Source organism: Trichoderma asperellum, chromosome 1 (genome assembly GCF_020647865.1).
Source record: "Trichoderma asperellum chromosome 1, complete sequence".
NCBI classification, from domain to species: Eukaryota; Fungi; Ascomycota; class Sordariomycetes; order Hypocreales; family Hypocreaceae; genus Trichoderma; species Trichoderma asperellum.
In genome coordinates this window covers 320968-337260 of record NC_089415.1, presented here as the reverse complement: position 1 = coordinate 337260, position 16293 = coordinate 320968, and the positions used below count along the sequence as shown (strand labels likewise).

The window sequence follows — 16293 nt, the reverse complement described above, 5'->3', positions numbered from 1 at the left end:
AAGTGTATTTGTGCAGACACTAGCTTTATCACTGCCATTACTCCCTATATATTAGCTACTTGTAATGCAAGTGATCAGGAAGGTTTATAGTGCCTAACCCCCCTTAAAGAAGCTATATGTTTAACCTGTTATTTTTATAGCTACTTTTTCATTTGCCCAGCAATTTTGCGCATCCGCTGGTGTTACTATTACTTTTCCGGCTGCTCCCTTACCAGTATAGACTTTAAGCATAAACTTGGTGCTTCAAGCAACCCCCCAGCAGTCAGCGACAGAAACCCCAGCGGCCATCCCTACTACGCTGGCTATAACTACAGACTCGACTGGAAATGTCTTTACCGTCACCGGCGTAGTCCTTATATATGGAAATATCACTGCTACTGTCCCATACTGTAGAAACTTCTCCCTTAGGTTAGATTAGAGATATTAAAAGTTTACCTTTTTGAACTTATTATTTTTAAAATTAATTATAATTTTATCTCTAGATGCAAATATTTTTATAACCTACTTTTTGTAGTTGCTATAACAAGACTACAGGGTAGGCACGGCCAGATTAACTATAATCTATTATACTAACAAAAAATAAAATAATAACTTATGTATTAATTTAAGAATATTAATAAAAAATATAGTAAGTTTAAGAAAAATTGAAAAATAATTTTTTATTTATATTTAAATTAATTAAATAGCTCTCGGCCTGTGTTTGGTTCCAACCACTGGAAGATACCTTTCTATAGGAGTCCTTCAAGGGTTTCTGCCAGCCCGTCGAGCACGCCGCAGACCAATGCCTCCTGAACTCATATCCACCACAAGACTCTTGGTTTCTACCGACCCGCATTCCATAAATCCCAATACTTGCCCCTCTTGGCCATTAGAGTACTATGGGTGCCAGATTCTATAACCCTGCCTGCCTCCAACACTAATATATTGTCTGCAGCTTGTATTGTGCTAAGACGATGAGCAATACTAATAGTTGTGCGTCCCTCTGACGCCTTATCCAGAGCTTCTTGGATCAACGACTCCGACTGTGAATCTACGGCCGAAGTTGCTTCATCGAGGAGAAGAATGCGAGGGTCTCTTAATAGGGCACGCGCCAGGGTAAGTCGCTGCTTTTGTCCGCCACTGAGCTGGCTTCCTCTGTTGCCTACAAGGGTTGAGAAGCCATCGCCATAAGGGGTCTTGGTTAGTCCAATAATCTAGACGCCATGTCCGACATAGTATTACAAGACTGAATTAGAGAGAACTTACGGCAGTGAAAGGATAAAATCGAGAATGTTTGCTTTCTTGCAAGCGGCTTCGATAGCTTGGTCCGGTATTGATGTTACCTCAAGACCGAATACCATGTTCTCCCGGATTGTCCCATCATATAGAGTTGGGTCCTGAAGCACCATACCGAGTGAGCGACGGTACTCAGCTACGTTTAGAGAGCTGATCGGCTTTCCATCAATGAAGATACTACCTGATAGAGGATCATAAAAGCGCTCGAGCAGTGCGATAATTGTACTTTTGCCGCTACCCGTCTCGCCTACTAGGGCGACGTGCTGACCCGGTTGGACAGCGAAGGAGACGTTCGTCAGGACCTGATGGGCAGGTCGAGAGGCATACCCAAAGTTGACATTCCTGAATTCAGTTTGTCCTTTCAAATTCCCAAAGTTGATTCTGGAGCCCGCAGAGCTTCGAGGGTCGATGAGCGGCCGCCGGTCAAAAAGAACTTTGTAACTGTGGGCAGCCCTGGCAGCACCGCCTATATCTGGAGCAAACGAGAAGACAAGACCAGCAGAGAAAGCTCCGGCAATAACGGCAGAGTACGCCACGATGAACTGAAACGTGGAGTACTCACCGTGGACAATCAACCGGCCACCGTACCAGAATCCAAGTCCCATGCAGGCATACAGCAGCGATTGTGCAAGAGTATACATCAATGACGTCTTGATGTTTGCCTTTAAGCTCTGTTTTGCCGATTCCGAGAGAGATTTCTTGAAATGTCTGGAAACGTCATTCTCCCGCGTCAGAGCGGCAACAGTATGAATGGCCGAGATAGCTTCGCTCGCGTAGCCTGCTGATGCCCGGTTGTAAAGATCTCTCTGTTGCTCAAAATCGCCAGTGAAGCGCACGCTAGGAAGCCACAGGTCACCAGCACAGGAATAAGAGAGGAACAAACTAAACCAAGTTTCCAGCCAAATGCACAACCAACCGCAATCGCTGATATTAATGTTGACACCGCAATGAGGATGGTGCCGAGTGTGGCGCCACTAATGCCGGCCAGTGCTGTTGCGTTTACCGACAAGAAAGTTGCAAGAGCACCGGCGGTGTTCTCTTTCTGATCAAAGAAGGAAATATCTTGGTGAAGAATGGCACCTAGAGCCCGACTTCGAGCGCGGTGAATTAACCGCTCTGAGCAGTATGCAAAGGCAATTCCTTGAATAATGAAAACGGTGCATTGAACGAGAGCCAGAGTGAGAAACATCAGAGACCAGAACCCTGCACTGCTACGAACATTTTTGGCTTCACTGGGAAGCGGACCAGAGATCGACACCACTGCCTTTCCGAACAAGATAGCCGAGGCTGGTTCCTTCAAAGCCAGCCAGAATTGAGGCCGGTCTAAAAGCAGCTTGTCTCATGGTGTTTATCAAGGAGTCGTCAGGCAGGCATCGTGGCATGGCGGAGCACTGGTTTTGTTGTTTGCATACTTTATGAAATTTAGACCAGGCAGCTTGTCTTTTACTCGAGTCGCAATGCCTTTTTCAGATTCTCTTGCCAAGACAAAAGAACACATTCGAGACTGGGATGTATGCCTCATCTGTTCTCATAACTATGAGCAGGCTGGCGCGACCTCGAACCAGCAGGTCTCGACAACGATTGAAATAAAAAGTACACTTAATAAAGCTTTGATAGAAGACTACTGCACAAGAAACAATGTTAGAGCAGAGTCCATATATCAACTGGCCTGGGCAATTGCCGTTAGCGCCTTCGCTGGTGTCACTTCACCTTGCTCAGGTTTCGTCGGCTTGTCACCAACTAGCCGAAGGCTAAGCTTGTTCCGTTGTAAGATTGATTCGAACCAACACCTTGCAGGCTTGCTGAAGGCTTTAGAAGTGAGATATTTGAGGGAACCAGCGGGCGACGGGTTATCCACGAAGACTACCCCGGAAGACGACGAGATGGTAGTTGTGACTCCCGCAGTGTTAACAACCGGGCTGTACGACTCCATTATTGTGCAGATGTTGGATGCGAATAGTGTTGATCCGGCTCTGGAGGTGGGGAAATGGTCAAGCTATGTTCAGATTCCACTCGCGGTTTACATCTTTGAAACTGCATCTGGCAATTCCGTTTTCTCCCGCCTTGCAACCATGTCAAAGTTATTGAGCTCTCATAGAGCGACAAGTCTTGGGGAGAGCTTCGTTGAGACAGCCAATGCTTTGATCGAAAATGAGAATGAGACACTATCCAATATCAACATCATGGGTGATGCAGACCGCAAAAGGGTTCAACTGTGGAATGCGAGTGCGATACATATGGATGAGAGATGCATCTATGAAGTCATCTAAGACAGGGCTCGAGCAGCGCCATAAGACATTGCTATATGCTCCTGGGATGGGGGCCTTACCTACCATGAACTAGATGACTTATCGAGCCGTCTGTCCTGGCATTTAGTAGGGTTGGGTGTTGGAAGAGAGGCAATCGTTCCCTTTCTTTTCCCCAAATCCTCCTGGACTGTCGTCGCCATTCTGGGAATACTGAAGGCTGGGACAGCCCCAGTAGGACTAAATTCAGAATTTCCACTTAACCGGTTATTGCATCTCATTGAATTCGCTAAAGCTCCTCTCGTTCTATGTGGTCGCGAGATGACCCAAACTCTTCAAAAAACTTCGGTTACAGCATTCACCGTGGACGAGAACTCTATCGCCAGACTTTCTGCCCGTTGTAACAATAAATTTCCTGCAACGCCTAATAGTATGGGGTTTGTAGTCTTCACTTCTGGCAGCACGGGTGTTCCAAAGGGTATTATACTGGAGCATAGAGCATACTGCACAGCCGCGGCAGCGCATCACGAATCCTGCGAATGACGAGGCGGTCTCGTGTCCTACACTTCACAGCTCACAGCTTCGATGCTATCCTTCTGGAAATCTTGATTACCCTCATGGTCGGAGCCTGTATTTGCATCCCATCGGACGAGCAGAGAATGAACGACTTGAAAGGTGCCATCAATAATCCCCGTGTCAATTGGGCTGGCATGACTCCAACACTTGCAAAACTGCTTTCTCCAGTCGATGTCCCTCTTCTTGAGTCACTTACTGTATGGGGTGAAGCTCCCGACTTGGAAATCATCAATACTTGGGCCGACAAAGTTGTCCTTTTCAACGCCTGGGGTCCGGCAGAGTGTTCCGTCATTTCTTCAGTAAATCACTTCTCTTCGAGTATTAGGGACCCTCTTAACATAGGCAAGCACACGCAGTCCAGTCATTTATGGGTCGTTTCGTTCTTCAGGACAACTACAAGCAACTTGCTCCAATCGGAGCCATCGGTGAGGTCATCATCCAGGGCCCATCGGTAGCCAGATGCTACTTGTACGATGAGGCCAGAACAGCGGGTGCCTTTATCGAACCCGCGTCCTGGACAAACAGCCCCCCAGATGCGAAGTTACATAGAGCGTACCGCACTGGAGATCTAGTGCGGTATGCAGATGATGGGTCGCTGGAGTTGGTTGGCAGACGAGATACTCAAGTAAAGCTCCGCAGGCAGAGAATAGAAATGAGTGAAATTGAGTACCACCTTAACCTTTACTCGCCTGGTGGCGCCATTGCCGCCGTGGAATCTGTCAGGTCTGCTAATCGACCCTTACGGCAGATCTTGACAGCTTTTTTCTGGCCGCTTACCCGTATATTCAAGAAGGGATCTGGGACTTGGAAAAGGCACAATTCATTCAGTTTGAGACGCATCTTCGATTTGCAAAAGCAGCATTATCCGTCTAATTCGTCAGCTAGTGATTGAGACACTTGAACTATCCACAATGCCAAATAAACCTTGAAAGATACGGGTCAAAGACATAATTACACGCTTAATCAATCCACATTTAGCCGGACCTAGCTCAGGATCTATGATACAAGCTTCTAATTACTCATATTGTATCGCCAGGCTTCTTCTTCTGCAGTTTGCTAGTCAAAACAATTTCCAGAGGCCACAATTCCACTGTATCTACATCCCAGATGCCCTATAAACGTGTTAGATAGACACAAGGGATACAGTAGCTGTTAAGTAGAATATTCGAGACACCTTTCGATTATAAGGATGCTCTCGAATGGGTTTCAAGACCTCGTTTTCGTTCTCGGAGGTGCATGCAAGACAAGTACCAATTATCTTGCGACAATTATCCTGACCAGGACTAGCATCAAACATGGAACCAGTGAAAGTAAATCGAGAATCGTCAGGAAGCCCTGGTAGAAGGGCAGATTGTTGTATGTCTACATTAGGTTTGTTTTGAACGATCACAAAACTGTAGGAAATAGTCAGTTAAACGTGTTGTCATTGATTCTGGCAGATAAGAAAGGCAATTTACTATTCTCTTGTCTTGCTCAGGCTGGAGGATGATGCCCTTCTGAAATGCCGGCTGGGAAGCAGCCGTTTCGAGAGAAACCGACAGGCTTTAGATAGAGAGTAGACCTTCATATCTAGTATGTCTGTGATCTTTTCCGAGCTTAATGCTCGCTATTTTACGACCTGAGGTGAGTTACTTGAGCTTGGGAGTATTAGTAGCAAATTTCGTTACGATGGATGAGACGCAAGGAGTCGTAATATCATGCAAGCAATGCCATGCGTGTCTGCGGTTTTGCGGTATTGCATGACTTCTTTTTTAGTCGACATTTAGGGATAATGGCCAACTGTATAAGAGATAGTGACAGTCAGCATGTCCAAATTTGCAGCTATCCATAGGAAACATAGTTAGATTCCTAGTTAGCATGACAGCATAATCGGAATGTCAGCCTACGGTTCTTCAACCTGCCAGAAATTGGCGCTACGTCCAGTTTTAGCAGAAGAATTCTGCAACAAAGTTTACTCATAGATGCTGAAAAACAGCATTGATGTGATGGTTCCTCATGCCCTTTCTCAAACGTGACGTCAACGCCATGGCAGCCATGTTGTCGCAGGACTCGTCCACAAATGCAAAAAAACAAGCTCACCGCCCCGGCGACAGTATCACCATAGAAACAGCTCTCTCTCCAATCATTATACAGCAAGATGAATCTCTTGCCAAGTCACTCATCGGGCAAAATAGACTGCTAAGACGTTTGCACCAGTTCGAAAAGAATCTTGATAGACGGGTTGGCATTGAAACACAGGGCGTAGATCAAATCCCGGAAGAGAAAAGAACACCACCATCCATACTGAATACGTTCTTTATGTGGTGGTCGATGACCATGCATGTTGGAACGTTGCAGATCGGACTCTTGGGTCCTCTGTTCGGACTATCTTTACCTCTCTCAGTAGCCGGTACAGTGATTGGTTGTTTTCTAGGCGCGCTGTGTCCTTCGTTTACAGGAACCTTGGGTCCAAAGGTGAGCTTTTGACTTCTAAATGAGTTAAATTCGTGGTTTAATTATCGATGTAGCCTACTAACGCAAGATTGGTTTTTATTTTCGCTTGGCAGCTTGGTCTTCGCGCTGTGGCCACTGCTAGATATTCTTTTGGATTTCGGGGGCCAAAATCTGCTGAATGTAACAGCTTCAATTGGGTTTTCCGTTGTCAATTTAGTTGTATGCGGACAGCTTTTGAGTGCGGTGTCTGACTATAAATTGACGGTTGACGTTGGAGTAATTATCATTCAGGTTTTGTCTTACACGATTTCTGTTTTTGGCTTCACCTTTATTCACAGGTTTGAAAAGTTCTCTTGGGTCTGGATCTTCGTCTTTTTATCAATACTACTCGCACAGACAGTGCCACGACTGAATTCGTCTTCATCAAGCGTTTCGATGGCTCAAGATGGAATTGCAGGTCCGTTTTTATCTTTTATTGCCATCAACTTCTCGAGCGCATCTGGCTGGTCCCCGATAGTCGCAGACTATTACTGCAATTACTCATCTAATACGCCTACCTGGAAGGTGTTCTTACTTACTGTGTTTGGAATTGGCATTCCAACCATCTTCACAACCGTAATCCGGTCGTGCGTAGGTGAACTTGCCTTCAACTCTTCGGACAGCATTTATAGCGAAGCCTTCTCAAAACACGGGCCTGGGGGTCTACTTCAAACTGTGTATCATCCTATCGGCTTCTCAAAGTTCAGTATGGTGATACTCATGTTCTCCGTACTCGGAAACAACATCGTCAGCTGCTACTCCAGCGGCCTATCTATACAGCTCTTGGTGATTACTTCCATGCCATTCCAAGGCTTTTGTGGCCGCTGTTCGTGGCAATTGTCTCCGCGGTTCTCGCCATGGCCGGCAAAGACAGCTTGGCTGCCGTTGTTCAGAATTTTGTTAGCCTTCTGGGATACTGGACTGTGTGCTTTACGATAATCCTGCTGGTAGAAGACACGTGGTTCAGGCTATGATATCGATGCTTGGGATCAACCCAGACAGTTGTCCATGGGCATTGGTGCAGTGGTAAGCTTGCTGGCGGGGTATTTGGCTGGAGGAGTGGTGGGAATGAATCAAATGTGGTATGTTGGGCCTATAGCTGCAAAATTCGGTAGTCCGGGAGGCGATGTCGGAGAGTTCCTTGCGGCTGCGTTCACATGTAGTATATATATTATTTTGAGGGCGGCTGAGAAGCGAATACTCGGAAAATAGAGTCAAGGCAATAGATAGGTGCTCTACAAGTTGTTCTGGTTCAGCGTGAGAATTTTAAAATTTGTTTCTCAGGGGCGGAAGAAGACGAATGATACCTAGCACATTGGGAACCTCTACTCCTCTGTCTACACATCATTTTGTCTATAGCTGTGGACGAAGATATACTAATTCTCCCGCATTCTTGCAGTCCATGAGGATGTCTTCATGTGTTGACGAACGAAGATTCTCTCGACGAGCAACACTCGCTAACTGACTGCGATGCCTTAATTTTGTTGCTCATCCGATCGTCGACTGGTTACTGACTCTTTTGCATCTCATGCCGTTCTGATATAGTAACAGCCCTGCTATATTTCTATTGCCTCCGACGTGAGGCACCGACCTCACAGTCTTCTACTGCATTCGCATGTTCTTGGCTCTGTGGCGCAAGTTCTGTGGGTGTAGGTCTATCTTCCATCCACAATACAGGCAGGGCCGCAGCCAAAGCAATAGCTGCCATGACCCACCATGGCAAGACAATGAGCCCAGCTTCGACACCAACGTTGAACATCAAGCCACCCATAGTAGGTCCAATTGTGCGGCCAATTTCAGCAACGCTCGTCGCAACTCCATTCAGGGTACCAAGTGTTCCGGCACTGGCAGATGAGTTGGTAAGCAGAATGGCGTTACAGGGAAAGGCAAAAACAGTCATGCAGCATTTGCAAGCAATGAGGAGCAGTCCAATAATTTGTTGCTTCTGGTCTGATTCAATGAGAGATGTGAACGGGAAAACAATATAAATGACAGGGAACAGAACTGTGCAAGTTTTCATGCATGTCAACACACCGAATCGCTTTGCCACTGGTGGGAATATAATAAACTGTACGAACATCCCAAAAATTCCGTTTAAGATGAGGAGGAGTCCGATTCGATTGGAACTGATGCCAAAACCACCACTGAAGTGTATCAAGCTCGTTTGGGTCTGAACGGCCTTTTGACGCGGATGATGCATGAAAACGGGCAACATCTGATCGAACGCTACAGAGTGCATGCCGAGCAGGAGACATTCCAACAGGTTGAGCCGTGATTGTCTCGCAAAGACCGCTTTCCAACTAAAAGATGCTTTTGTGTATGGTTCTGCCGTGGAAACCGCCGAACCTGCCGAATGTCGTGCTCTGTTGTTGGCTAGCATGGGTTCTTCTTCATCCAATACGGGAGTTCCGCGTGACCTCTTCCCTTTACAATAATCATGAAATAACAATATTTAAGTCCGGGTCTCGATGACAACACCGTAGATATCTAGTATAACCCTAGCAATTGACGGCCAACGACAACTAAGTTCCCCCACCCACCGCAGCAGACATTTGTTCTCCCCCTGAATCCCCAGCTGTGCCAACTAGGACGACTTAGCATAGTCAGCGACTAGTCAGCATACGTGTGCTGACTACACAAAACGAGAAAAAGCGAAATGAGTAAATCAAGGAGTCGAAAAGCAATGGCAATTGAGTGGGCATAGAGATGCGTCAGATTGACGAGGAGGAATTTCTTAGTCACCAGCATTCGGATTTGGGACAACGGACAACGAACCCAGTAGCCATCAAATATAATTAAATAGCTATAATATTATAGCTAAATCCAACGGCTACAGATCGAACAGTTTTCTCCAGGTCAAAGAGCTAAAATGGCTGAAGTGCTTAATTTGTATTCATTCAGTGATGCCGCTGCTACAGCCGATATGCCAGGTCTTGAACGACCATGGCAGAGTGTCTGGCCGCCAGAAGACCAAGATGATTTGCAGCGCTGGCTCAAAACCGACAGTCCTGAGTTTATTAATTGGCGCTTTGACCCTAGCAACTTTTTCAATCGTCCTTGGAGCAGTTACACTAGAAATGAAGCTGCCAAGACTGAACAGGCGTACACCATCCTGCCTCCTAATGATCCCGTTCCTGCTGCCGATGCTCAGAATGGTGAGACTTGAACTCTTTTGTTATTCGCGTGCTCATCTAATTGGGTTTCGTCCGGTCTTGGTACTGAAAGTGCTAATACACCCGCCTGAATCAGAAGCGATAGAGTTAAAGATGGCCGAGGATCACGCCGCAGACTTCCTAACAGTTCTTTGCTCCGAGCTTGATAAACAGGTCCAAGACAGGCAACTGCCGGTTGTTAGTGTCGAAGAATTCAATTACCTTGCTCCCCTTGAGCTTTATAAACGCCAGAAGCCATATCTGAGTCGTCTTCCCTTTTTGAGAGACCTGAAACGAAGCAACATTATCGCAAGAGTTACCCCGTAAATATCTACAACGTCCGCGGAAACGAGGAGTTGTTTACTCTCGACGCATCAGGTTTTGAATTTCAAAACTTGCCATTTAAGATGGACAGTTGGTCCGATGATACTGTGCAAGAGAGGTATCTTCCATTTCTACACAGCTGGCTTCTGCAGCGTTTTGCGTGTGAGCGCGTGTTCATTTATGCATACAATGTGAGCTTTGGTGTATACCGTCGCGGCTTCAAATAGCAGTTATTACTTTTCGTTGGATACTAACGGCCAATAGTTTCGTGGTGCGGACCCTCGACTGGGAGACAACCCCTTGGAAAACCCCCTTCTTTCTGGCTCACTGCAATGCAACGGAAGCGTCCTGCAAGTTGAGAATGGCACTGCACTTTCCAATAACGTAGATGATGTCTTGAGCAAGCGCTATCGATTGGTAAAGTATGTAGATGCCCGCATCTCCCTAGACCTTGAAAAGTAAAATATGCCCCTTGTTAACCAAACGCTTCACAGCATTTGGCGCTCCGTCCCCCCCATCACCCATCAGGACTGTCCCCTAGCGCTATGCGATTACCGAACCATCACCAAGAAAGAATATATCAGCACTGATGTCATCTTTCCTCGCTGCTGCAATGAAGGTTATGACATTCAGTACAGCCCTGCGCATCGCTGGTTCTATCAGAAAGGCATGTTGATGGATGAGGTGATTTTGTTTAAGCTAGATGATAGTGCTGATGGCGTAGCGAAGTGCGTCGCACATGGGGCTTTCAACGATCCTACGGCAAATCCTGGAGCTGCCCATCGGGCAAGTATAGAAGTTAGAGCCATTATTCCAGACGGGAATTAGATGGACTGCGGTTCTGATGAGACATCCGTGATATATGGATGACTACCAGTTTTGCGCCGGTATTGGACCTATTCAACCGAGATCTAAAGAAAAAGTGGTCTATTTTCCTACCATTAGTGACTCCTTGGCTCTCCCCCCCCCCCCCCCATTTCCGGGATGTTTATTGTTTATTCCACCAACATTTCACACGCCGCGTCTCACGTATTTGCCAGAGCTTGGCAATTTTGCAACACTCAGAAAGAATCGAGCATCGTAGCCCATACGTTGACACCAATGTCAGACAAAAAATTGGTTATGCTACTATGTATTAACTCTACGATAACGAGCATGCTACATTGTGGTCTTCCTTTCTCAAGTCAGCTAGCCCAGTCGGGTACAACAACCGATCATGGCGAGCCATTATTTTTTAGTCAGTTTTTGTTTGCACCGCAACCTCGAGGTTTACCTTCGGCAATCCCCATTTCAAAATGGGTTTGTCGCTAATTGCATTGTATCATATCTGCATCTGAGAGAGAACGGGTGCCAACGGACATTCCGGGCAACCGAGGATAGATGATCATGCACCATAGTCAGATCGGACCACCCACATAGTGAGCATGACAGGGTTGGTTGCTGGCTTGGCGTATCTGAGAACACCTGAGATCTTCCGGCCAGTGCATAATGCGTCTAAGCTTGGTTTGCTCCGATCCACGTGCTCTTGTTGTGCCATGGCTCGTAAAGCTCTCATTGGGACAGCAAGACTCAAGACGGGCCCCCTGTCAGATTCTCATGTCTAGACGTGGGTTTGATATTGTTGGCCTGGTCAAGTCTCATATGCGGCCAAGCAGAGTATCTGGTCAGGTCACCCAGTACAGCGCCATGTCTCCTCCATGCAGCGAGAGACAACATTCGTCTCAGAGCACAGCGTCCGTAGGCGGCAGCTCAGAAAGAAATCTATTGTCAACCGAGCAGATGCCGGACTAGACCTAATAAAACTCACCCCCCCCCCCCCCCGGATGCAACTCTGCGTTGCTTCTGTGTTCGGCGATGGCTGTTTTAGGATCCCCTGTACGGCTTGACACGGGAGCGGCGTCGGTGAAGGAAGCTTAACATGGCTTTTTATGGGCGGGAAAGATAGGCAACGGGCCGTTCTGGGTCGTTGTAGTGGTTGCTGAGACGAAGGCTCATTTAGACCTGGTGTCTCACTTCCCCTGGCAAAATCCCCCAGATATCCACATCTACGGCCCAGCAACAGAGACTAGTGTCATTACTACAAGGTCTTGAAGGCTTAAAGCCAACAGCATGCATTCATTAACCCCACCTGGCTGGCTGCCTTTCTATAGCTGTCAAGTTCATCTCGCCTGCCGTCAGTTGCCAATGCGTCGAATCACCTTGGTCGCCAATGCAAAAAGACCAGTCACCTCGTGTGAAGGAACTTCTACGACGCATCTTAACTTACTGCCAATGTTGAGCGAGCGTATTTTGTGCTCCTTGAAGAAGGAGTGGCGAATATTACATCAAGCATCATTCTTGCCAGGGAAGGTCTTCCAGTGCCGGGATCTTGCAGGGCCATCGTTGCACAATTCGAGTGTCCGAGGACCCAGACTGTAAATGGCGTGTAGTGTATGGTCTGGTACCTTACTCCAACGCCAGTTGAAGCCTCCACCCTCCTTCCCGCTGTAATCGAGACCCGGTCCCACAGATGACACGCCTGAGGAATGTGGGAAGGGCTTGAGCAGCACTTGTCTAGCGGAAACTACATTGAGCAAGGAAGAAACAAGGGCACAAGAGAAGTCAGAAGGTAGAATATTATAGCTATATATAATATTATATTTTACCTCAGGAGTAAATTCTTTTTTTTTTTCTATTTCTTCTCCCATTTAAATTAAATTATAAATTTAAGATTATATATTACTTTTAAATAAATAAATTAAATATATAAGTTAAGTTATCATAAATTCTTATTTTCTTGTATATACTGTTAGTGTAACGATCCGTTATACCGTTAAGCCAAACAGGGCAAAAGATTAGGCTAATAACCACTATTGCAGCAGTTACCATAACGGAACCAGCTGCCTATAAAGGTTTTGCAGTTACGGTACACCAGGTCGTAACAGTTAGCTTTTAGTTTACTAGAGTCCTTTTTTATGCAGTTGGTTCCTGGTTTACAAAAGTTCTTGCTAATGCTGTTAGTTCTTGGATAAGTCGGGTTCTTAAATAACTAGGGTTCTTGCTTATACTATTGGTTCTCCAATTACTAATCAATACTTATATTCTTGTATATATATAGAGTAGGAGACAAGAAACTATATAATATACCTCTTTTTTTGGAAATTGGTATTAGTTCTTTTGATAAACCTTTGCAGCACACCTGTTACAACCTGGTTTACTGTAACAGATAGATCCCTTATAAGCAGCTGGTTCCGTTACAGTAACTGCTACAATAGTGGTTATTGGCCTAATCTTTTGCCCTGTTGGCTTAACGGTATAACGGATCGTTACAACACCTCCCGGATAGAAAGGGAAATTGAAAGAGGATAATTGATCCAGGCTCTGCCTTAATCGATCAGATATAAAGAGATTGAGATTCTCTTGTTAGATAGGAAAAACAACATATGTTTTTATATAAAATAACCTCTAGCTGCTTGTTACGACCCAACTCTTATGGTCGCAACTATAGGCCTACCGGGTAGGCATCGTCGGATTAACTTAGGCCCGGCGCACCAATCAGCGATAGGTCGACACAAATTATATTCAATCTATCTTAACGCACACTTAAGATCAATGAAAATCAACATCAATCCATTACAATCCAGAGATACCAACTGGATATATAAATTCACTTCTTACGCTTATGTAGATAACTTAAATAGCCAGTTATTAACATAGTTTTATACCTATAGATTAAAAAGCTCTTTTAATCCCTACTAATAACTATTATTATAATATTATTGCCCATAGGTTTCCTAACCTATCCACCAACATAAACCTAAAGAACTTATTCTAGGTTTATCCCTTAGGAATCTATCCTATATTAACTATCTAGTGTACAGTTTATCATATATTAATAACTCTTATTCAGACAGTTACTAGACCTACAGGCAATAATAAAAATATAGCAGGCAACAGTCAGCAAAGAACTACTTACATAAATAAAGAAACTTATAAACAATATCCACCTCTTACCATAGAACAAGCCGCAATTAATTTACTCCTTACATAAATTAAAAAGCTAAAGGATTAACTAAAAAATAAAAAAAAGAAAAAAGGAGAAATCCTTAAGCCTAAGCAACCTAATAACTTTAACAGAGACACCTTAAAAATAAATAAATTCTTTACTAAATTAAACACTTATTTTAGCTATTTCCCAATCAATTTAAGAGACAATAAGGACCAAGTCCTCTTCACAGCCAACTGCCTTATAGAAACTGCTGCTAAATAATTTAGGCCTATTTTAATAAACTATAACGCTATAAAAGAAAAACCTACTAAAATAAAAATTCAAATAAGCAAGATTTTCAGTAATTACAAAACCTTTAAAAATTAATTAAAAAAATCCTTTAAAACTATAAATAAAGAATAGAAAGCAGAAAGAGAACTTAAGTTTTTATAATAAAAAAAAGCTTTATTTAAGCATACTACTACCTTCTTACGCCTGCTTACCAAAGTAAACTAAACCAAAGAAATAAAAAAAGAAATCTATTACAATAGCATTAAGTCTAAAGTTAAAAACAAGTTATTTAAGGAAAATTAAAGCAAAATTAAATTCATTAAATACACTTAAAAGGCCATTAATATTAATAACTACAACTTTAAAAGAAGCTAAGAACATAAATTAAAAAAATATAGCTATTAATTAACCTCTTAATAAAAATCTCAACATTATGTAAACTAAGGCAAGAAATAAAAAGAATATATTGCAAAAGATAATAAAACCCAACCAGGATAAATAAACTTTAACACTATTAAAGCAACTAAGTTTAAAGGAAAATGCTATTTTTATAGTAAACTAGGCTATAAGGAGGCATACTGCTATTTTAAAAAGAAGCAGAAAGAAAATAGAAAAAGCCCTAAATAAAACAATAAGGCTAATAAAGTTTAAATAAACATTATTATAGAACTACCTTATAATAGCCTTAGTTAAACTGCCTGTTATAATAATGCATGCTTTATATACAGAAGTAATAAAGATAGATTAAAACACTACCTAAAGAAGCTAGGAAAAATAAAATCTTAAAAGGAAGTTAAAATTAATACTTTAACCTCCTATAAGCTACTTAATAATAAAAACTTAGATTTTAATATAAAATTAATCTATAGATACTGCAGATTTACTAACACTACTTACAAGTGCAATAGAAAATAAGCAGCAATATAGAAGGAAAACTATAACTACAACAATTACTACTTATAAAACCCTAACCATAAATGCCAAGGATGCCCCAACTGCAGATCTATAAAAGAATACTAATACAGTTATAAAGGCAAATGGCAATAAAATATAGAAGCTATATGCAAACTCTTTAAAGAAGAAGATAGATTAGCTAAGGAGTACCTTAAAGAACAGGAACAGGAACTCCTGGATAAAGAAACTAGTAAAGGTAAAATTATCTATAATAAAACCAGAAGAATCTATAAATATAGCTTCTATAAAATTAATAAAAAATACTAATAGTAGATTAACACCCTTCTAAATATACACCCCTTTGCAAAACATAAAGTTACCTTTAAAAATATATATAACAGTAATAACACTAATAACAATAAATATCATTAATGCAGCTCCCAGGAACCACAATATAATAAAACTTGCCTAAAGTTTAATAAAAAAATATATAAATGCCTACAATACTATTCACAGAATATAAACCATCACTGCAAAAAACCACAAAGGTTAAATAAATTAATCCTATTTTATATATATTAATGTAATCTCTATTACTCTTAAGACCCCGATTATAACTGCAAAAGATACAATATCTATAAATCATTAAATAAGGAACATAACTATATATATATTTTAAGAGCATAGGCAGAAGAAAAAGAAAAATAAAAAAAAAAACAATAATATCTTAAAGAATACCTACTATAAAAGATAAATGTAGAACAAGCATAAGAGTAAATAAAGGCTATTAAACTAGACCTTAGGAATGCCTACACCTGCGTCCTAATTTACAATATCCTTAACGCTTTTAATAAAGATTGCAGAAAACATTACTAAAAGGAATGTAATAATATATACTGCTAAATGCATATATTTAATAAATTAATAAATTAGTAAAGTAAATAACTAAAGAAAGTTAAAGTATAAAATTACTTAATAAACCACTTTCTAAACTACAATATATAATACTATAGAAAATACTGCAAGAAGAAACACCAGTTCTACCAAATAACTTAAAAACTCTTACAAAGAAACTATAACTTTAATAACCACTTAA

At 42.7% G+C, this 16293-nt stretch overlaps 6 protein-coding genes across 6 annotated transcripts; 4 read left to right on the top strand and 2 right to left on the bottom strand.

The window, feature by feature from the left end:
• Nucleotides 1–1241: 1241 nt before the first annotated feature.
• On the bottom strand, nt 1242–2464 carry TrAFT101_000061 (uncharacterized protein; the record flags this gene model as incomplete). The annotated part of the gene is made up of 2 exons (XM_066125905.1): nt 1242–2112; nt 2217–2464. The coding sequence occupies 2 exons, from the start codon at nt 2462–2464 to the stop codon at nt 1242–1244; spliced, it is 1119 nt and encodes a 372-aa protein (XP_065982002.1).
• Nucleotides 2465–2732: 268 nt separating this feature from the next.
• On the top strand, nt 2733–3545 carry TrAFT101_000060 (uncharacterized protein; the record flags this gene model as incomplete). Its single annotated transcript, XM_066125904.1, has 1 exon — nt 2733–3545. One exon carries the CDS (start codon nt 2733–2735, stop codon nt 3543–3545), a length of 813 nt encoding a protein of 270 aa, XP_065982001.1.
• A 515-nt stretch (nt 3546–4060) lies between these two features.
• TrAFT101_000059 (uncharacterized protein) lies at nt 4061–4989 on the top strand (the record flags this gene model as incomplete). The annotated part of the gene is made up of 2 exons (XM_066125903.1): nt 4061–4377; nt 4440–4989. 2 exons carry the CDS (start codon nt 4061–4063, stop codon nt 4987–4989), a joined length of 867 nt encoding a protein of 288 aa, XP_065982000.1.
• A 1976-nt stretch (nt 4990–6965) lies between these two features.
• On the top strand, nt 6966–7543 carry TrAFT101_000058 (uncharacterized protein; the record flags this gene model as incomplete). Its single annotated transcript, XM_066125902.1, has 2 exons — nt 6966–7275; nt 7350–7543. The coding sequence occupies 2 exons, from the start codon at nt 6966–6968 to the stop codon at nt 7541–7543; spliced, it is 504 nt and encodes a 167-aa protein (XP_065981999.1).
• Nucleotides 7544–8133: 590 nt separating this feature from the next.
• TrAFT101_000057 (uncharacterized protein) lies at nt 8134–8824 on the bottom strand (the record flags this gene model as incomplete). Its single annotated transcript, XM_066125901.1, has 2 exons — nt 8134–8573; nt 8644–8824. 2 exons carry the CDS (start codon nt 8822–8824, stop codon nt 8134–8136), a joined length of 621 nt encoding a protein of 206 aa, XP_065981998.1.
• A 668-nt stretch (nt 8825–9492) lies between these two features.
• Nucleotides 9493–10873, top strand: TrAFT101_000056 (uncharacterized protein; the record flags this gene model as incomplete). Its single annotated transcript, XM_066125900.1, has 4 exons — nt 9493–9724; nt 9819–9919; nt 10310–10467; nt 10540–10873. The coding sequence occupies 4 exons, from the start codon at nt 9493–9495 to the stop codon at nt 10871–10873; spliced, it is 825 nt and encodes a 274-aa protein (XP_065981997.1).
• Between the last annotated feature and the right edge of the window lie 5420 nt (nt 10874–16293).